The 22,778-nt window shown below is 44.9% G+C and overlaps 1 protein-coding gene across 2 annotated transcripts in view; it reads right to left on the reverse strand.

Moving 5' to 3' along the window:
* The window catches only part of DIS3L2 (DIS3 like 3'-5' exoribonuclease 2), a 393,579-nt gene that overhangs the window by 237,818 nt on the left and 132,983 nt on the right, over positions 1-22,778 (reverse strand). For both annotated transcript variants that reach the window (XM_088467467.1, XM_088467468.1), the window contains one exon: positions 10,086-10,186. In XM_088467467.1, the coding sequence (XP_088323593.1) occupies positions 10,086-10,186 (101 nt within the window). The remainder of the gene's footprint in view (positions 1-10,085; positions 10,187-22,778) is intronic.

Consider the following 22,778-nt stretch of genomic DNA (forward strand, 5'->3'; position numbering starts at 1 on the left):
TCTACACATATGAATAAGATGCTTTGAGAGAGGCAAGCATGGTTGGGTGGACATTGATCGGGAGGGCTTCGGTTTTGGACGTGTTCAGTTTATAGTATGATACATACGAATAACCCTCCAACACTGCTTGTAGTTTTGAGAAACTACGAATAGGATGAGTAAGGGTTAATAACACATCATCTGCAAATAAGCTGATTTTATTATGTACTCCTGCGTTACTAGGTCCGTGAATGTCCGTTGTGGACCGGATAGATTCTGCTAAAAGCTCAATAGCCAGTGCAAATATTAGTGGGGATAATGGGCAGCCCTGGCGGGTGCCGTTTGATATATTAAACCCATTGGATAGCATACCATTAGAGAACACTCTGGCTGAGGGGTTGGAATACAGAGCCATTATAGAGGTAAGGGCTCTATCACCTATTCCGAAACGTTGCAACACCGCTGCTAGAAATCCCCAATGAAGACCATCGAAAGCCTTCTCTGCGTCCAGGGAGAGCACCACCAGTGGCTCATCTGAACCAGAAAAGGTCTCAATCAAGTTGATTACTCATCTGGTGTTGTCCGGGGCTTGGTGGCCCCGGACAAACCCCACTTGATCTTGGTGAACCAGGGAGGGTAGAAGCACACTCAGCTTATTTGCAATAAGTTTCGCGTATATTTTGATATCGGAGTTAAGTAATGCTATCGGCCGATAGTTTGAGATAAGTGAAGGATTCTTGCCTAGTTTGGGGAATGCCACTAGTCTAGCTTCCAACATTTCCGTGGGCAAAAATCCACACTCAGATACTTCATTGAAAAGGTTCACCAAAGTGGGAGCCAGTAAATCTTTAAACTCTTTATAGAATTTATTAATGTACCCATCTGGGCCTGGGGTTTTGTCTAAAGGCAGAGAGGATATCACCCCCGCAACCTCTTCTATTGACCATGGCTCACTCAGGGAAGCAGCAGAAGCGTCATCTAAAGAAGGGAGCCGAATGGAGTTAAGAAATTTATCTATATCTGCTAAGGCAGGTTGGGAAATAAGAGGATCATCTTTTAAATTATATAGTTTAGAGTAGTAATCAGCAAAAGCGTTTGCTATATCTGTAGGATCAGTTACCTTAGCTCCCTTGGAGTTGTAGATCATTCTAATCCGTTCCTTAGCTATTTTGCACCTAAATTTCCGGGCCAACATTCTTCCCGCTCTGTCACTTTGAGTATAATATTTCTGTTTCAATTTAAATAAATTCTTTTGGTACCCTCCCTAAAACTAACACATTCCACTCCTCTCTGGTTTTTAATAAGTCCCTGTAGATCTCATCATTAAGAGGTGAATTTTTATGTTTGGTATCCAGGTCAACCAATTTTGCCACCAAGTCTGATTGGGTCTTAATAGTGGTTTTTCTAAGTCTCGCTGCTGCCTGTATTGCCGAGCCTCTTACCACCGCCTTTAGGGTGCACCAATGGTTAAACAAGGAGGTGTCCTCAGGTTTATTTGTTTCCATGTACATTGTAAGAGTCGTGGATGGTCTGTCTAGCTATGGAGTTATTTAATAGGTGGTCACCAAGGCGCCAAGGTCTAAACTGGGTCTTGTAGGATTCAGCCTTCCAGTGTATTACAAGGGCCCAGTGGTCTGACCATGCAACAGGTAAAATTATAGCTTTCCTGATTTCCCGCATTGTCCATTTATCTGACAATGCCAGGTCTATCCTTGAATAGGATCGGTGTACATGGGAGTAGAATGTGTAGTCTCTGGATGTAAGGTTTTTTGCTCTCCATATATCATATATGTCATATTCTGATATTATTCTGTTAAATACTTTAGAGTGGTTTAGAGTCTGTTGTGGATGTAATTTACTAGTAGGTATAGATTTATCTAGAGATGGGTGTAGAACCATATTGAAGTCTCCTAATAAAATAACCGGTCCCTTACTGTGTTTTTGGAGTATGACACAAAATTTCCTAAAAAATACTGTTTGTTTGGAATTTGGGGCATATATTGTAGCAATTGTAACTGTCCTTTTCTCTAGTTGTCCTATCAGGATAATATATCGTCCGTTAGGGTCTACTATTTGGTCATCTAATTTAAATTGGCAGGAGCTGGCAATTAGTATAGCGACTCCAGCTTTTTTTTGTGGGCCGTTGGACAAATATGATTGAGGGTAGTAGGAATTTGTGAATTTCGGGGGAGCCGAACATATAAAATGAGTCTCCTGAACCGCAACTATATGAGCTTTAGGTTTATGGAAAAAGTGAAGGGCTAGTTGCCTCTTATTGGGCGAGTTTAGCCCCTTAACATTCAAAGATAATAGATTAACCATTGTAATATTGCACAACAGCGATAACTTATGCTATAAATTACATCAAAAAATAACTGGTCTGCGTATGTAGTACCTTTAAAATAATAAAAAAAAATACAATAATAGAAGACTCTGCTGTGCCCTGTTCTAATTTGATTGAAAGCAATCAAGGTCAGTGTCATCCCTACTCTTTGGGGGTCAATTCAATTAGGAGCAAGTTGGGTCCTGCAGCCCCTTCTCACAGCGAACTCGCATTGCAAATTCCATTTGCAGTTCAATTCCAAACTCGCAATGATTTTTCAGAGAAAAATTGTGTTTTTGTTGCGCGCATACCCGTGGACATGAAAAAAGGGAGGGAAAAAGTTTTTTTTTTAAAAAGGTGAAAATGTCTGGACACAGCTCAGAACCTCTGAAACACACTTACCCAATGAATAAGCAGGCTTAGAAGGGTTTAAATAGCATAATTTGTCCACTAAAAACAGAGTTTTACAGTGAATTTCTCAAAAAAGCTCAATAGTGGGTTAAATAATGTGAGACAGGTATGTAGAGGTGTACGTGATATGGGACAGGTATGTGGAGGTATAAGTGATGTGGGACAGGTACGTGGAGGTGCTGTATTGATGTAAGAAGTGTTTTAGAACTACAGAATGAGATGAGAGCTAAAACTGTTTTACAAACGTATATAAAAACTCTGATAAAAGTGCTATACAGACATTTTTCTGTACCCCAAAACGCAGGAAAGACTTACATTTGCTGAAAAATACTTGCTTGCTAACAATTTTCAACCATTAATAAAAAGTGCAAAAATCATCCATTTGACACCTTTTAAAAACCTCTAGTACTTTCCTTATGGCCACAAACAGCCTTCTATATGGTCCTGCTATTTCAGTTGCCAGTTTCTTTGGGTCCATGATGGTTCCCACCTTTTTCATTCACTTCTCCAAGGTCGCTTTTAGTAGAAAAGTCGTGCAGCCTATCAACCTATGAATATAATTTCTCGGGGGACCACATACACGAGTTGAATGCGAGTTTCACGAAACAATCTTGCTTTTGCAAACTCACTCCTATTTATAACTGACCCATTTGTATTAAGGCCTGCATTTTTTTTGTCTTTGTATGCATGACCCAATGTCCAGCGCTACAGAACACTAATTATTAGAAGAGTTTCCTACGTAATGCTGGTCTCCAAGAAAATGGCTAACAGCTGTAGGTTCATGCATATAAATATAACTAGTGTTTCAGGGAGTCCCAGAGGTCAAAGATCTCCAAACAACTTAATCCATTAACCTGACAGACTGCTTTACAAAGGCCAACAATATGTGAATATGTGTGTCATAACTATTAAATATCACATCAGCACAATATGCTAGATGTATAATGATCAGTGTCTCCTGTATATCACATGCCACAGTTCTTTGCAATCAGCTTTAGAAATAGAAATCACCTTTTGCCAAGCCTGGGATGAGTAGCATTGCAGCACATCATTTTGCTATTTTGTTAAATTTAAAAAAAAATCCTTTTCTTTCATTTCATAGGGGACACAGGCTTTACTCTGGGTATAAGTTGGTGGGATGGAGCCTGGGCACCACACAGTTAATACATGTAATTCCTCAGTCCAGGTTCCCTCTCCCTCTATACCCTGCCCCCAATCCCTCAGTTAACTTAAAAAGCCTAAAACAAGGAGTGAGAAGGAGGAGAAGGAAGACCAGTACACGGTCAGGTCCAAACACACAACAGATGTGTACAGAAGAGCCAGAAGCAGAGCAAAGCCCCATAAACCAGGTGCGTCAGGGTGGACGCCCTGTGTCCCCTATGGAATTAAAGAAAATTATTAAACAGGTAAACACAAAAATCCCCTTTTCCTCCATAGGGGACACAGACTTTACAATGGGACTTCCCAAAGCTAATACCCTAAGGGAGGGGATGGTCCTGGGCTGCGCTAAGAACTCTTCGCCCAAAAGCCATGTCAGGGGAGGCGAAGGTAGTAGGAATTTGGAATAGAACTTTAGAAACGTTTGGGCAGAGGACCACGTAGCCGCTTTACACAGCTGCTCCACAGAGGCACCACGTCACACTGACCACGAACATCGGGAAGGAGGACCGGGTAGAATGAGCCCTCACCATGGACAATGCAGAAATGTCCGCCGCTGCATAAGCGTGGCGAATTGTGAAACTGATCCATCTGGTCAGCGACTGCTTAGTAGCTGGCCAGCCCAGTTTGTGAAAGACTAACAGGACAAAGAGCATCTGACCTAGCAAAGTCTTGTGTCCCATTTACAGAAATCCGGAGGACCCGCACGACATCCAAGGAGGCCTCCTCCAGAGTAGAATCTGCAACCTGGAAAGAAGGAACCACAATCTCTTGATTAATGTGGAACCTGGAAATAACCATAGCAAGGTAGCCTAATCACGTACGAAGAACAGCCCTGTCCTGTTGAGAGATCAGAAACAGGGACCAACAGGACAAGTCTGACACCCACTGGGCAGAAGCTATGGCAAGAAGGAAGACTGTCTAAGAACCAAATACAAATCCCAAGGAGCCACCGGTTGTACAAATGGAGGCTGTATGTGAAAGGACACCCTGTAGGAAAGTCCGCACATCAGGTAACAGCGCAATCTGTCTCTGAAAGAGAACAGATAGGGCCGAAACCTGCCCCTTCAGTGAAGCAAGGCAAAGGCCCAAATCTAGCTCCACCTGCAAAAAAGAAAACGCGAGAGAGACTGAATGACCGAGGGTTAAGATACCTAGCCGAACACCAGTCAAAGTAAGTCCTCCAAATACGATGGTAAATTCTGGCAGAAGAGGGTTTACGGGCATGGAGTATTGTACCAATGACTTACCTGGAAAACCCCTTAGCTCTTAAGACAGATGTCTCAAGAGCCACCTCGTCAAAGCAAGACGGGCTAGATCTGGATGGAAGCACGGGTCCTGAAACAAAAGATCTGGCCACAGTGAAAGATGCAGAGGAGCGTTGATGGAGAGACCCAGAAGATCCGTGTACCACGCCCTTCGCGGCCAATCAGGAGCCACTAGGATCATCGTGCCACCTTCCAACTTCAACTTGCAGAGTACCCGCGGAATCAGAGAGATTGGAGGGAAGATGTACAAGAACAGGAAGATCCACCGAACCGCCAAGGCATCCACCAGAAAGGCCTTTAGATCTATGGTGCGTGAGCAGTACCTTGGAACCTATCAATTGTGATGAGACACCATCATGTAAATGTCCAGCAGGACCCAGCGACGAACCAGGAGTTGAAATACATCTGGAAGTAGGGCCCACTTGCCCGAATGAACGTTCTGGGCGGCTTAAGAAGTCCGCTTCCCAATTTTGCACTCCGGGAATGTAGACTGCAGAGACGGAAGAGGTTTCTCCGCCCAAAGGAGAATGCGACTGACCTCCCTTATGGTGCCCCGACTGCGAGTGCCGCCCTGATGGTTTATGTAGGCAACCGCCATTGCGTTGTCTGACTGTACCTGGACAAATGACACTGGAAGAGAGGCAGAGCTAGACAGAGCTCTGGAAACTGCTTGGTGCTCTAGAACGTTGATCGGTAGCTAGCTCTCCTGAGCTGACCTCTGGCCCTGAAAAGTCTAATGACAGGTTACCGCCTACCACCCTTGAAGTCGGTTGTGAAAAGGACCCAGTCCTGAATCCAGAAGGGGTGCCCCCTGATCAGATGAGACTCTTGAAACCACCACAAGAGGGAATGATGCACTTCCTGAGAGAGAACAATCGTCTGAGACTTGAGCTGCAGATGGGATCTGTTCAATCGGGCTAGAATCTATAACTGGAGGGGCCCGGAATGAATCTGAGCATACTCCACCATGTCGAAGGTGGATACCATAAACCCAGCATCAGCATGCAGGAGTGTATTGACATTCGGTGATTAAAATCAAATTCAGGCTGGGTACACACGTAAAGATTTTCTGTCCAACCATCCAACTACAGTAGTTGATTGGTTGGAATGAAAATCTGGTAACGTATGGGAGTAAATGATGATCAGCAATTTGCTCCTAAATGCCAGAAAACAGATGAAAATGGTCTATAAATTGTGTCAGATAGGCGATGGGTAAAAATAAAATAAAAAATGAAAAATGGGAGAAAATTGGATAAGAAAGCATTAAATTATATACAAATTAAATGTTTAAGCTCTTTTGTAGAAATGGTGGTAGAAGCGGGGCTGGTAGAAATAGCCCTTGTTGCCGCGGGTATACTTGAGCACACTGCTAAGCTAACCCTAACTGTCCCTCACTTACCGCTAGACCACGTCTGGTCCTTGCTCCAGTAGATTGCTTTCTTAACCAATTTTCTCCCTTTTTTCATTATTCATTTTTTATTTTATTTTCACTCAGCGCCTGTCTGACAATTTATATATCTTTATTAGTAAACGGGATGCTTTTTTCTCTTTTTCTTTTCACAAGCACAGATAACAGTTTTCATTTTAGATGAAAATGGTCGTCAGACAAGTTTGTTAAATGTTTGATCTAAACAATTTGTTCAAACAGTTTTTGTCCATTTTACGGCATTAGGGAGCAAATTGCTTATTGTCATTTGCTTTCATACCTTACCAGATTTTCATTCCAACCAATCAACTAGTTGGATGGTTGGACAGAAAATCTTTACGTGTGTATGCACCTTTAGTCTCAAACTTTGTCTAACGGAAGAAACACCATTTGAACTCCGGAGTTCAGCAGGGACCCAAAAGCACCATCTCTTGAGATGAGTCAGAAAAGATTTTGACTAATTGATGATCCATCGTGGGCCTGAAGATCCACCATGACCAGAATGTGATCCCTGAGGAGCTCCAGAGATTGGGCTAGAAGTAAGTTGTCCAAGTGCAGAAATATTCGGATTCCCCTGCTCCGAAGATGAGCCTACATGACCGCCATTATCTTTGTAAAGACACGAGGAGCCGTGGACAGTCCAAACCGCAAATTTGAGGAACCGCTGGTGAAGGAGACAGATGGGAACATGCAAATAAGCATCCTGGATATCCAAGGAGGCCATGAAGTCCCCCAGCTCCATTGCCAGTATGATGGAGTAAAGCGATTCCATGCAGAACTTGGGAATTCTCAAGTACATGTTGAGTGACTTTAGGTTGAGAATTGGCCAGAAGGAACCGTTCGGTTTCCTTACCAGGAAGAGGCTGGCATAGAAACTCCCTCAAAGCTCCTGTTTTTTCTTGATCAAAAAGACAGACCTAGGAAAAAAACTGAGCCGGGAGATGCTCATGAAACAACGCGTTTAACTAGGAAACTACCCCTCACCCATGCGTCCGTCACTGTTGCCATCAAATTTCAGAAAAAGGTATAAGCCGGCCCTTTCATGCTGGTGTCCCCAAGGTGTAGGACCACCCCATCATGCAGCAGGCTTGTCAGCTGGCTAATCAGCCGGGCACAAGGTAAACCAGAGCTGCTTACATGCTGGTTTACAACTTTTAGCGGAGAGTCCTTGGGACCTAGAGAACGACAGGTCCTTGGCTTTACCCTGTGGGCGAAAGGACCGAAAATTAGAAGATCGCGCCCTACGGGCTGCCCCAGAAGGGAGACAAGCTGTCTCAGATGCTGCTACCGTAGCCACTATTTTGTCCAATTCTGGACCAAAGAGAATATCCCCTGAAAAGGGAAGCGCTTCCAGGGCTTTCTTAGAGTCAGCATCAGCGCGCCAGGAACAAAGCCAGAGGGCTCTTCTAGCCGATATGGAAGATGCCAATACCTTAAAAGTTAGAATACCTGTGTCTATAGCTGCCTCCCCCAGATACGAAAATGACTCTCGGATATGCTCCACGAGAGACAAAAGCTCATTCCTGTGAGTATCTGAAGTGAGACCATCCTCGAGGGCATCCGCCCATCGACTGATGGCCTCAACAACCCAAGCAGAATCCAGAGCCAGATGAGCTACCACACCTGCATTGGATTAAATACATTTGAGAAAAGTTTCCAGTTTGTTCCTTAAGGGATGCCGTATTAGGAAGAGTACTATTTTTGATCAGGCGGGCAACGTGCGCATCAACTGGAGGAGTAGACTCCCATATGGCCCGATCGACAGCGGATAAAAGGAAGACATGCCCTTGGAAACCTGAAAGCACTTATTAGGGTGGGACCATGTCTCCGCAAAAAAGGTCCTCAAGCTGCACAGAGTAAGGGAACTCTGAAACTACCTTCTTTTGACGCTTAAATACTGGAGCATTGAACAGAGGGGTCAGCTCAGCGTCCTTAATTAGAAGTACCTACTTAACCACTTTAATCAAAGAAACTACATCCACTTGGGGTTGAGAATCCTCCGGGATAGAAGAGGATTCAAAGTCAGAGGCTATAGACTGTTTCCTCACGGTCAGAAGAAACCTTAGAGTTCTCCCTTCTAGAAGGCTTACGCTTAGAAGTTCGGTCCCTGTTCAGCATTTGTTTGAAAGACATGTGCTAAACTCAGCATTAAGTGCGTAAAGGACTGCATCCAAGGAAGCACTCTAGCAGGGGCAACAAAGGGGACAGCATCACACTGAATAAATGGACCGCGCCTGGAGGGACAATAACTGAAGGAGTGGACCCAGGAGATGAGAGCCTATCCACCACCTGCAGTATTACCTGGGATAACGAGGAAACCCAAGCAGGCTCCTAACTAACAGGTGAAGAAGAAGGAGCCTCCTGCTGTGAGTTTGTAAAACAGCGAAAACAAGAGACCATTACGGTCTGGAACTTGTGAAGAAAACAGCAGCACAAATCCTACAATTATGCAGCAAAGAAGCAGCCCCCTCCCCTGGGAGCGTTTCCCCTGGAAGACATAGTATAGAATTCCAAAGAAGTCCGCACAGAGTAATAAACAGTAATGTGCCAATAAGGGGTTGAGCAATGTATGTAAATGCACCACAAATAGAAAAATAAGTGGAGCTACGAGACTTGAGACTATACAAAGAGCACAATATAGGCACACAGAAAATTCAATGCAATTTTTAAGCAAAAGACAATAAGTGCTCAACAAACCAGCACCAAATAAGGGAGGAAGGAGCTGTATAGTAAGACTGGACCGCTGGGGGCAAGGAACACTGGGAGATCAGGAACCTGCACTCTTTGGAGACTAACTGCACTAGCGGACACTGAAAATGGCTGCCCAGCATCCCTGAAGGAGGGGAGAGAAAGAGGGAGACACCCTGGAATGGAAAGCCTCTTAAGGGATAGCACCCAGGGGTAGGGAAGGAGCCAACGGCGAGAGCCTACCTCTCACTTCTTGCATCTACCCCAAGGCAATATGGTCACCCACACCGTGGAACCCCGTTGCCCAGCTGCCCTGGTGGTCTAGTGGAAATGCAGAAAGAACCTGTGTCCTCACTGCCAGCACGGACGGTAACTCCAAGACCGGCTGTGAGAAGCCACTCTTACCTTTCCCCCCCCTGCTGCGCCTTCCAGCTCCCTCCCGTGACAGGAGCTCCGGTCGAGGACACTAGCCCACTCGCCAGTGCTGCGGCCGCCTTCGCTGAGGTGATGGAGCAGCAGCGCGGGCGTCCTTAAGGATGCCTGCGCTGCTTACTCTGTAAAGTTAAAAAAAATAAAGCGGTCCTGCATAGCTGTCAGCGTGTGCCGCTACTGCAGGCACCGAAACTAAACTGAGGTGCCTGTAGCTGGGTGTGGAGTATGGGGAGGAGGGGGGGTGGGGAGAACCTGGGCCGAGGAATTTCATGAATTGTATAGTGCCTAGGCTCCATCCCACCAAACTATACCAAAAGTAAAGCCCCTGTCCCCTATAAAAGGAAAAAGAAAATGTCTATTTGTTTGATGCATGTACCCTATATAATTCTGCACATTCTACCTTTGCAGTCTTCTGGAAACCATCGTCTGACAGAGCGCTGGGGTCAGTTTGAGCAGCAAACACTTTCCTCTGCCCATCTTTCTCTGGTGTATCTTTAGTTTCTATGTTAAAACAAAAACAGAGAAAGAAGAAAGCACAGGGTTAAAAAAAAATTTAAAATTTGTTCAACATACTACCATATTAAGAACAATGTGATTTGTACTAGTAGATATTGCTTTCACCTCTATGAAAGACCCAAATTATATTCTTTGGAATCAGATGTGAGACAATCACTTGCATGTGTCTCTCGATCCTTGCCACAAGCAAATGCCTCCTTCTCTCAAGTGCTTTTCACTCCCTCATATATACCATCATCTCATCCCATCTGACAACAATGGCATCCAACCTTTGGGTTCAGGCAGCGATGCTGTTGTGGGTATTATGACTCCATGTGCAACAATGTTTATATATCTTGCATCCCATATTCTGCAATGTTTTGTTCAGTACTGCAAGTATTTTCACTTTTAATTGTTTTTTGTTTATGTATATTCTAAAGGCACTGCGTACTTGTGGCACCATATAAATAAAAATATTAAGTTTACATCTTTCCATATACATTTTACTCATCTATATCTATCTATACACACATATATAGATATACATAGGCATCTATTCACAGATGGGAGAGTCCTGCATGTCCATGCCAGGCATGCCCTTAAGAGTCATGAAAGGGTGAGTGCCCTCACAATGGTCCAGCTCCCTGCAACACGCCAGACCTAGAGTGAAATACACTATATAGGCAATCTTCTTAAAAATGGCACCTGGAATTTGGAATTAAGAACCATTAGAATATTAAATATTGCCCCTCTTGCGTCTGCAATTACATATGTATGCGGATTACTCATGTAACCTAGACTGATTAACATGCTTTGCTAATCATCCAAAGGGCTATATAAGTACTGGCTGGGCATAGACACACCCACTGAGGAAGTCCTTTGGGATGAAACAGGTTTGGGCTTGGCTTATGATGGAGACGCTGTGAATCAGTTCAGGAAGTGCTGGTGGCTTGGAGAGGACGCCAGGGGGGCTGGCTGATGTGGGATGACCGGAGTACCCGGTGTGTGTGTGTGTATATGTATATATACACACACACACACACATATATATATATATATATATATATATATATATATATATATATATATATATATATATATATATATACATACACACACACATACACATACATACACACACAAGTACATATATTATACACACACACTAGCTGAAGTTGCCTGGGTTTAAATCTTCAAAATTATTAGGTTCTATTATGTGATGTCATCCAAATCCATCCAGCGGAAAGCCCAGAACAGGCTCCCCGGCTCAAAGTTCTGCCCGGCGTCCCCCCACTATACACCAACAGGATCTCTGACCGGGACCCTAAGTACTCTAAAACCTGGGCAGGATCCAACTGCATCACCTCTCATTGGTTTCAACGGTGCAGGGGTGTCCGAATGCTTAACTGGGCAGACAAACAGACCAATGAATTTTATATATAAGAGATAGAGATATATATATATATATATATATATATATATGTATATATATATATATATATATAGCTAGATAGATATATAGATATCTCTCTCTCATATATATATATATATATATATATATATATATATATAATACACACACACATTTTGAGTGGCACGATGGATCTCAACCAGCAAACCAAGAGATTTTAAATAGAAAAATACCAGACGCAAAGTTGAGTGCACACTTTTAATAGTGGTTTGTAACATTTTGTGCAAAAGCACTGTATTTGAGACAATGAGGCTATGTCCTAACACTATTACATTCATTAAAAGTAGCCAAAAATTACTTCCAATGCGGCTACACCTAATTTAAACAAAGCTCCTCAAATGTATTAACATGTTCCACTACAGAGCCAGACACTTAGTAACATTCTGACTTTTCTGCCAAATGGTCTAAACTACCTTTGTAGTCATACAATCACCATAACTCATCTCTATCAGGTTACAGCCCAATTTGGGAAAAACAGTCTCTCCTGCATAATCTTTTTAATAGATAAAAATAACATTACACAGTAACCTTAAGGCTCACATAAGCAGCGCTAAAGTATTTCCAAAAAACATGCTTTGAATAGAAAGATGCCTTTTAAAGTAATATGCTAGTTTCATCAAAGCAACAATGATCTACAATTCATATATACAGTCAACTGGAATTTACGTTTGAAACGATTTAGAACTACAGACAATGGAATGGAGCAACACCTAGAAATGTATGGTAGTACAAGTCAGTACTGTATATGCAGGGTGCACCTGAATGCTCTCAGTTCAATAACTCCGGTACTCAGAAACTGAAGATAATGGTCAGTGTGACACTCCAGGGGAAGATTGTACCAACATTTATTACTGCAGGGGTCTACACTCCAATATGCTGAAATGCGCTGATCATAATCTATGTATACAAGTTTGTTGCTTGGGATTCCTCAAGGTCCACAAAAAAGGTGTACTGGCTTCTGACAAAAATGGATAGTGTCCAGAAGGGCAGCAGATAAAGCTGCACACTCTCAAACCAGAACAAGTAAAATTTGTTTACATCCAACACTGTTCTTTTAGGAAAACAGATTTTCTATTTGTCCTCTATGGATTCCACAAGAAGGGCTGGCCAGCTAAAAAACAGACCCTAGCCTGAAGGATTTGCACGGCTATCTCACAGTCTTACTTGCAGACAGGTCTCCCTGTGACAGCTACAGTTACTGCTCATGTCACTCACTCTGTGGGACCTTCGTGGGCAGCTCGCTGTGGCACCTTAGCTGAACAGCTTTTGTAAGGTGGCCACGTGGTCTTCTGTCCACACCTTTCTGAGGTTCTAAGCCTTTGATACATTCTCCTCTCAGGATGCATTATTTGGGCACCGGATACTCCTGTCAGCTCAAGAGCGACACCGCCCTTGAATACTGCAATCTGACATCCCCATGGTAACCCTGTGGCTCCCTATGGACCCTGAAGAAGAAAATGAGTTTTATGGTAAAACTTACTTTTGTTAACTCTTCCTTCGAAGTCCATAGGCAACAGTTCCGGTGGCCACGCAAGAGGCCAGAAGACGGCGTGATCAAGAGGGAAGTAAGGAAGAGGCGGCGCCGCTGGCCAGGACAGGTCAGCGGCAGAAGTATGAAGCTGAGGACCGAAGAGGACTGCGGGGGTGGGAAGAAAAAGAGCTATCGAAGATCCCCCCCGCAGCCTCTACCACCATGCGGGTAGGCGGCCTTGGGCCACCATTATTTACCCCTCCCTAGGCCACCAGGGTTGTCGGGCACTAGGCCCGTAGCATAAATTCAGGCAATAGGCCTGTTGGTTTATAGGTGGGCACAAGCCCCAGGCTACATAGGGAGCATTAGGCCCAAATGAAGGTATTTGCCCCACAAATAGGTGAGTGACCTGGGCATTAGGCCCAGGTCACTAAAGGTTAAAAAGGTGGGGCACTGCAGAGGCGGGACGACTACTGGGGGCACTGCAGAGGCGGGACGACTACTGGGGGCACTGCAGAGGGGGGACGACTACTGGGGGCACTGCAGAGGGGGGACGACTACTGGGGGCACTGCAGAGGGGGGACGACTACTGGGGGCACTGCAGAGGGGGGACGACTACTGGGGGCACTGCAGAGGGGGGACGACTACTAGGGGCACTGCAGAGGGGGGACGACTACTGGGGGCACTGCAGAGGGGGGACGACTACTGGGGGCACTGCAGAGGGGGGACGACTACTGGGGGCACTGCAGAGGGGGGACGACTACTGGGGGCACTGCAGAGGGGGGACGACTACTGGGGGCACTGCAGAGGGGGGACGACTACTGGGGGCACTGCAGAGGGGGGACTACTGGGGGCACTGCAGAGGGGGGACGACTACTGGGGGCACTGCAGAGGGGGGACGACTACTGGGGGCACTGCAGAGGGGGGAGGACTACGGGGGGCACTGCAGAGGGGGGAGGACTACGGGGGGCACTGCAGAGGGGGGAGGACTACGGGGGCACTGCAGAGGGGGGAGGACTACGGGGGCACTGCAGAGGGGGGATGACTACGGGGGCACTGCAGAGGGGGGATGACTACGGGGGCACTGCAGAGGGGGGATGACTACGGGGGCACTGCAGAGGGGGGATGACTACGGGGGCACTGCAGAGGGGGGATGACTACGGGGGCACTGCAGAAGGGGGATGACTACTGGGGCAATTCATAGGGGGATTACTGGGGGCAATGCATAGGCGAACTACTGCTAGTGGCAATGCATAGGGGGACTAAAGGGCATTAATGTGCAGCATAATATGTAAAGGCCGGGGATGGCTGTGTGGCATCATTTGTAAGGGGCATTACTGCGTGGCATTAATGTGCGGTCTAATGTTTAAAGATCGGGCATAGCTGTGTGGCAAAATGTGTAAAGACTGGGCATTACTGCGTGGCATAATGTGTAAAAGGCATTAATGTGCGTCATAATGTGTAAAGGCCGGGCATGGCTGTGTGGCATCATTTGTAAGAGGTTAGGGGAGGTCTGAGAGTTATATAAGGAGCTCTAAAGCATAAATTATGATGGGACCCAGAAACTGTCAGGAAGAACCCCATTTTTTTTTTTTTTAAAGTGGAGGGTCCCACTTATTTTGTCACTCACCGCGATCACTGCGCACAATATTTTATTCTATGGATTGATTATTCCATTTAAAACATAACTTTTATTATTTGTTATTCCTAAAATGTATAGTAATGATAGCAGCGAAATATTTGCATCCGTGCCTGGCGCTGGGACAGTGTGTTTGTTCCCCGCGCCGGGTAAGCCACTGCGGTGGGTACCTGGTGAAGGGAACGCCTGGTCCCTTCTACTAGTGGCGGCGGGAGAAGCTTGGCTCCGGGCGCAAGCTAAGCGGAGCTCGCTGCCCGGAAGCCAAGTAGCGGTGGTTGTTTGGCACTGGCCGCGTGCCAAACACGGCTCGCAGTCCAGCAGCCAATAGGAGGCAGACGCGACGAGCCAATCGCGCTCACCGCATCATAGCCCCACCCACACGCGGCGTCTTGAATTAGTGGATCAATAATAGAAAATAAGTGGTCAAACTGGTGCGGGAATATCATTTTGTTTTTTTTATCAATAAATTTTTATTGAATATATTGCAAAATATTAATGGGGATACAGAAAAAAGAAAGGGAAAACATTTATTTTATGTATAAGGGGGAAGGGGGTGACAGTACATCCATAGACATTAAACAAAAATTTAAAACCGTAAATACAGAAATAGATAATAAGCTAAGTATTTTGGTTCGCCTGTGGAAACTCGTTCAAACCGAAAGGAGAAGGACTCCGAGGATTTGGAGAAGGCAGGGATAGGGGTGCATCTCTTCCATCTGTAATATATAGGTGCCAGAGGTGCCATTTCACAGTGGGGGATGAAATGGCCATAGAATAATCGACCCCTCTCGTCTCCATTTCAAAATGGAATTGTGTTTTCGTTATAACTTTGGCAAATGGGGTAGGGGAATGGGATTTCCAGTGCTGAGCTATAGTGGCTTTAGCAGAAATCAGAATATGACCGAGAACATAGCGGTCAGATTTAGGGACGGAGGCTGGATACCAGTGGAGAAGAGCGAGGGAGGGGTCCAAAGTTAGAGTGAGACCTAGAACATCATTGATGAGAGTAAATACTTCTTCCCAGAAGGGGCATAAATAAACGGCAATCCCAGGAGACATGAAAGATAGAACCTTCAGAGTGGCAGAGGCGCCAACAGAACTTTGAGACTGTGGCCCAAATTTTATGCAACCTAGAGGGACATTATCTATTTAGAAGTTTTACAAACATTTCAATATGGTTAGTACATTTAGATAGTGAGAAGGAAGAAAGATGAATTGGCTCCCATTGTGAGATGGTGAAGGTACGTTGAAGATCCGTTTCCCACTGGAGTTGGGCAGGGGATTTAACTGTCAGAGCTGTAGGAGACAATAGGGAATACCAGTAAGATATAGGCCCACGAGAGGAGGGTTTAGTGAGTTTACCCAGAAGTTGATTTGGCGGGATTTGGAATACCGTGGGACCTGTATTCATCAGGGCATACCAATGTGTAAGTCGGTGGTAGTAAAACCAGACTGAGGGTCCTAATGGATACTTAGGGTAGAGGTCTATATATGATAAAATAGTGGACGAAGAAAAAAACGTCTGCTAGGGACTCAATACCCAGACTCATCCAGTAGGACATATTAAGGCTGGGCTATACTTTGTCCAATACCTGAAGGGAAATGGTTCTAGTGGGCAGGGTAAAATCAAAATGAGCCAGGAGGTTAAGATCCCAAACTTTTAAAGGTATCAAGGATTGCTTTAGGGGAAGTCGTGGTCGAAGTCATTGGGGCATCCACATAAGGTCAGGAAGGGGAATCGCCAGAGGAGAGCGTGTTCTAGGTTTACCCAAGGTTTGACAGAAGGGGAAGAAACCAATCGCATATTTGAGAGAGGAGGGCTGCCTCATGATATCTGGTCAGATCAGGGAGGTTGAAGCCCCTTGGGGTTTAGAACGAACCATACGATTATAAGCCATTCTAAGGGCTTTACCACTCCACACATAAGAAATCATCAAACGGCGCATCTGATGCAGTAATTTACATGGGATAGCATACGGAATAGCACAAAATAAATACAGCAATTTTGGTAGCATCATCATTTTGAACGCTGCTATATGGCCCAACCAGGATAGGGAAGAATTCTTCCAATAAAAGGAAAGCGGCTCTTTAAGGAACATAAAAACAAAGGTGGAATATTAATGGGTAAAACTTCAGTTTTCATAACATTTCGTTTATAATAAGAAGCTACGCTGTAGCGGTCTAAAATAGTGTGGAGAGGTAGCAACAAGCTCTCCGGATCAGTTACAAACAGAACATCTGCGAACAGACAATTTGTAAGAGGTGTCAAATGGAGAGCCCTGGGAACTCAGATGATTGACGGATTTTTTGGGCAAGGGGTTCTATGGCCAACACATATTAATGGGGAAGGGGACACCCCTGTCTGGTGCCGTTGGAGATTGAGCAAATGTAAGGAAAGAAACCTATTACTAAAAACGCGAGCAGAAGGGCCGGAAAATAAAGGGCATTAATGGACTGGAGAATGTCACCCTGGAATCCATATTTGTACAATACCTGGAGCATGTAGTCCCAGTGGAGCCGGTTGAACGCCTTTTCAGCGTCAAGAGAAAGGAGGAGGAATGGTAATTTATTGAACAACACCCATTCAACCAGATCTAAAACCCTAGGGGTATTATCGGGAGCCTGACGTCCATGAACAAAACCCACCTGGTCAGGGTATATCAATTGTGGGAGTAATGGATTCAAACGGTTAGCTATCAACTTAGCAAAAATTATCATTTCTGTGTTAAGAAGCGCAATAGGTCTATAGTATTTACACTCGGAGGGGTCTTTACCAGGTTTCGGAATGGTGACAATTTGTGCTTCTACCATTTCGGGTAGAAAGGAACCAATATCAGAAGCTTCTGTAAACAAATTTAGAAGAATCGGGGCAAGGGCCTCAGTAAATACAGAATAAAAAGTTTGAAAAACAGTCATGACCGGGGGCCTTGCCCTTGGGCAATTTCTGAATTACTTCCTGAATTTCCTCCAAAGACCAGGGGGCATTCAGGGATGCCAGGCCATCCACATCGAGAGGGAAAAGAAAAATAATCTAAAAAGGAGGAGATAACATTAGCCGAGGGTTGGGGAATTGAGGGATCATCACGTAAATTATATAATTTTGCATAATTGTCCGAAAATAGATTAACAATATCAAGGGGATTAAGACATTTCGAATCAGAGGGGGTTAGGAGACATTAAATTCTATTGCGAGCCTGATGCCCACGAAGCTAACGTGCCAGAAGACGAGGAGCTTTATTACCGGCCGTAAAAAAATTTATGGCGGAGACGGGTAAAAGCCACTTGCATGCATGACAAAAAAAAAAAAGTTTTGGAGCTGTGATCACACCTCTTGAAGTTGTTTGTGTAATACTCTAGTAGGGCGGAGCTGATTCTGGGACTCCACAGACTGCAGGGTAGATTCCAAACCAATCTGTAATCCACAAGAGCGAGCCTTAAGTTGAGCTCCCTTTTGAATGGAAGTACCACGAAGGACCGCTTTTAAGGCACACCAGTGTGTGAAAACAGAGATATCAGCAGGACACTTAGGCCCTCATTCAGAGCCGTACGCTCTGAGCAGAGCGCACGCTCTGAATGAGGGCCGCCCTCCATAAAAATGGAGCATCCTCCTGGACGCTCGTATAGCTGTGGGTCACCACCCACAGCCTATACGAGCGTGCAGTTTGATGGCCGCGATGGTCGTGACCATCACGACCATCGAAACTGCGAGCCGGAGCCTGCGGTTGAGGTTTTCAACCGCAAGCTCCGGAGTGATTTTGGCTCCATCAGAGCCAAAATCACTCCCACTGACATCACTAGTGATGTCAGTGGGCCGGCTTCTGACGGGAGGCGTTCCCTTAGGAACGCCCCCGTCAGGGAGGCACGCCCACCAAAGGGGGCGTGCTGTCACTCAACATCGACAGCACGCCCCCTTTGAACAGACACAACGAGCGAAGGAAAGTCCTTAGCTCTTCGCGTCTGGCGCATGCGCACGACGGAGCTCCCTCCGTCGTGCGCATGCTCAATGCAGAACATTGACCCACTTGCGAGCGGACAGCCGCTCGCGAGTGGGTCTGAATCAGGGCCTTAGTCTGTATATCTAACATAAGAGAATCAGTAAGAGCTTTCAGAGACTCAGGATCTTTTAATTGGTACTCAGGAAGACTCCAGGGATGGGTGGGAGAAAAATGATGGCCTATATCCCAAATCCATAAAACAGACGCATGGTCAGACCAAGTGATCGGGAGGATTTTAAGATTTTTAGTGGATTGGATGATTCTTTTATCTAAAAGGACAAGATCTATTCTAGAATAGCTATTACGGACTGAAGAAAAAAAGGTATAGTCCCTCTCATCTGGTAGATGGGTGCGCCAGGCATCATACAAATCGTACTCCGCTAGTAATTTCTTAAAGGCCAATGAGGGGCCTATGTCACGAGGGGAGGAGGAAAGGCCCTGAGAAGATGGTCTGTCTATTTTGGGGTTGAGAACTAAATTAAAGTCGCCCAGCAAAATAAGTGCTCCTTGCTGCACCTTAGATATTTCCTCAAAAGTTTCTCGGAAGAAGGGGACCTAACGGGAATTTGGGGAATAGAGAGAAACTAAGGCGACAAGATTCTCCTAAATTTTTTCGATAAGAATGAGGAACCTACCGTTCCAATCTTCTATCTTCCTATGTAATACGAATGGGGTATTGACATGAAACAATATAGCAACACCATTACGTTTGAGTGGACCATTAGCAGTGTAGCATACAGGGCATCTATGATCCTTAAATATGGGGGGAGCTGAGGATAAGAAATGCATCACCTGGAGAGCCACAATATTAGCCTTAAGGAGATGGAAAGTGGAAAGGGCCAAGCGTCTCTTATGTGTAGAATTAAGTCCTTTGATATTTAGGGGTATATTCAATTGGGTGCGAGATTTACCGAGGCTAAAACCTTACGCCCTCGCGGCCAATTTCAGAATTCCGTGGGTATGCGCGCTCCCGATACCTGCGGGATTCAATAAAAAAAAAACAGTGGACGCGGGGTTTTCATCAATGAAAACCCCGTACAGTGTAAATTACAAAAAAAAAAACAAACAAACAAAAAAAAAAGTAACTTACCTGCCCGGGTCTCCGCGGCTCCCCCTCTCTCTTCTTACTGGAGAGGGGGCTGCTGGGAGGAGCAAGGGCTGCTTGGAGATGCAGTTCTCCCAGTGCCCATTCCAGGTGGGCCACACACACGGCACCGGGGCTCACACACACACTCACTCATACACACTTACATAGACCACACACACTGACATACTTACCCTGCTGCAGAAGAGCCAGCTCCCGATGCTGGATGCAGAAGAAAGCGCTGAGGAAGGTGAGTAATTAAGAATTAAGCTAATTGGATACTTCCAATTGCTTAATTAGTCCCCAGGAAGGGGTGCCGTGGGGTTATCAGAGCAAGTCCCGGGGATTTTTCCTAAAATCATCGATTTTAGGAAAAATCATGCTTGCTCAGGTGGTGTGTGAAATACCTCTCGATGCGTGTTTTTTAAAAAAAGCACGCACCTAATAGAAAAGCGAAAAACCTGCACCTGCAGGAGAAACCTCGCAAGCGCGGGTTTTTTGCAATTCTTGCACACAATTGAATATGCCCTTTAGCGAGAGGACTTTAACCATTGGGCATATTAAGACAATGGAAAAATGAGAATGTCTTAAATGTACATGTCACACAACAATAAAAGAAAAAAAAATAACAGAAATAAAGAAAAGAAAAAAAAAGAGAAATAAAAAGCAAAAACACGAAAAAAAAAAAAAAGAGAACCCAAAAGGCCTAGTATATCAAGCCATAGTAATTAACCATTTTGCCGTATTGTTTCTTCACGGTAACATGTGGGGGAGGACTGTCATTCCCCATCCCTGAGACCTATTATAGAACATATTGTAAACATAGAACAGTAAATTACATTTACCATCCCTTCTCTAATCTAGATACAGAGAAATAATCTCAATGCATAGTGTAGCGAGGAAAAAGGTAGGAGAAGGGGAGAAGGCTATGGTAATAAAACAGTAAGCCACTTACTTTAAGCGAAACATTAAACAAATTGCAAGGATGCAACAAACCTTACACCGGGAGCACTTGTAACTAAAGAGTGCAGCATGGAAAGTCCACTATGAAGATCCAGATCTAGAAATATGAAAGAAACAATGTACTTGAGGGAGGAACTTGATTGTAGCAAATGCTGACGGGTGCTGAAATAGTCCGCAGCGGTCCAGTGCAGAACAGATCCAGATTCAGCCAATAATAGACCAAGTGATTCCGGAGAAGTCCAAAGAGACAAAACAATACGGCTTCATCCCACTCGAGACCATTCCGATTGGAGAAGAGGGCCTTGGGAGGATGTGGGAATCGAAACAGAAATTTCCCATTCTGCCAGCAATTTAGCACCAGCTTCCAAGGAGGCGATAATAAATGTGGAGCCGTCCTTTCGCACCAAAAGCTTTACTGGGAAACCCCATCTGTATTGAATATTGTTTCTCGCTTTCGTGAGAGGTTGGAATGTTCTTCGTTTATTAACGGTGTGGACCGAAAAGTCAGGAAATAATTGAATATTAAGAACTTCCGCATCCTCCGTCTCACGTGCAGCCCTCAGTATATCCTCTTTGATATGAAAGAAGTGAAGCCGCAGGAGCACATCTCTGGGAGAACCTGCCGGAGCTGAGCGGGGCTTAGGTAGACGGTGGATATGATCGATCTATCATTTTGTTTTTACTCCCAAGCTCTGATGAAGATTCGGTATGACTATTGTGTGCGCCATGCCTCCACATTTATGGCTGACAGTGGGCCCCCAGAGAAGCCTAGGCAATCAGTACATGTCCATCCGTCCACCAAAATCTACCCATCACCATTAAATGTTGGTAAACTAAATTTGCCTTTTTTGGTATTTCAGAAGCCTGGGCCTCCAGCATCTATGAATTGGGAGGTAAGTTTTAGACAACAAAGAATGGCCGACTCCACTGAAAAGTGTCCCACTGAGTACACACTAAACGACTGTATACCCAGCAATGTCGCCCACAATCCCATTGCCGACATATCGGGCGGTCCATACACACTGGACAATCTGCTGCCCGATATGCTGGCCATCCCACATAGTGCTGCATGGGATAGTCAGCCACATGGCCTGATATTATTGCATGTGCTAAAGATCAGGCGATGACCCCACGTGAGCGTGCACTACACGATGTAGTGCATACACACTACACTAACGATCAATCCGATGTGTCGGAATCGGGAAATCGTTAATATCGTGTAGTGTGTAAGGGGCCTTAACATTTATCAATAGGGCAGAAAGAAAACAGAGTGAAGGCGATGCTTGCAATTTCAAATCAAAATCCCTTCTTTCACTACTGAAAACAGATGTGGTTTAGCAGTTACTCTAAAAGAGCAACAGAATCTACTTCAATAATTTAATAACTAGGAGACTAGTTTACCATCTGAGGGCTTGTTCACTCCTCATGTTTTATAGATTGGCATGACCAATTACTCATGGATTTACCAATATGTTCTACCAAGCACAATTCAGTTACTGCGTGGAAATCATGTTAAAAATGCACTACTCACACACCAATAAGTGCTCCCAGGGCACATGTGTAAATGAGCCATGCATTAATTACTTTGACATTTCAGTTACTGTTTCTTTCAGAGGTCAAGTAGATGTCGAAGAAAACATTAACTCTGAATCAGTTTTTACAGGAAAGCAAAGTGTCCTGGGGAGGTCATCAATCTGAACAAAGTATACTGTCTGTATGACTGTTGGGTCATGTGCCTAACAGAAACACCTCGTTACAGTATCATGCCCAACCCTAAGAAAAGGCACAAGTTTTCAACCATGGCCAAGCACGTTTGCATTGGTAGATCTGTGGCTTGGGGCTGTTATCTTGCAGCCTGACAAACCTCGTATCAAGTTTCTTGCGAGGCCCATCGGCAATCCTGTACCTAGCTGGTATTTCTATCATTTCCTAGAATGCCACACCTCTGGCAACGTGCCACTTTATTGCTCAATAC

Source organism: Taudactylus pleione, unplaced genomic scaffold, assembly GCF_031769625.1.
Source record: "Taudactylus pleione unplaced genomic scaffold, aTauple2 ptg000010l, whole genome shotgun sequence".
NCBI lineage: Eukaryota > Metazoa > Chordata > Amphibia > Anura > Myobatrachidae > Taudactylus > Taudactylus pleione.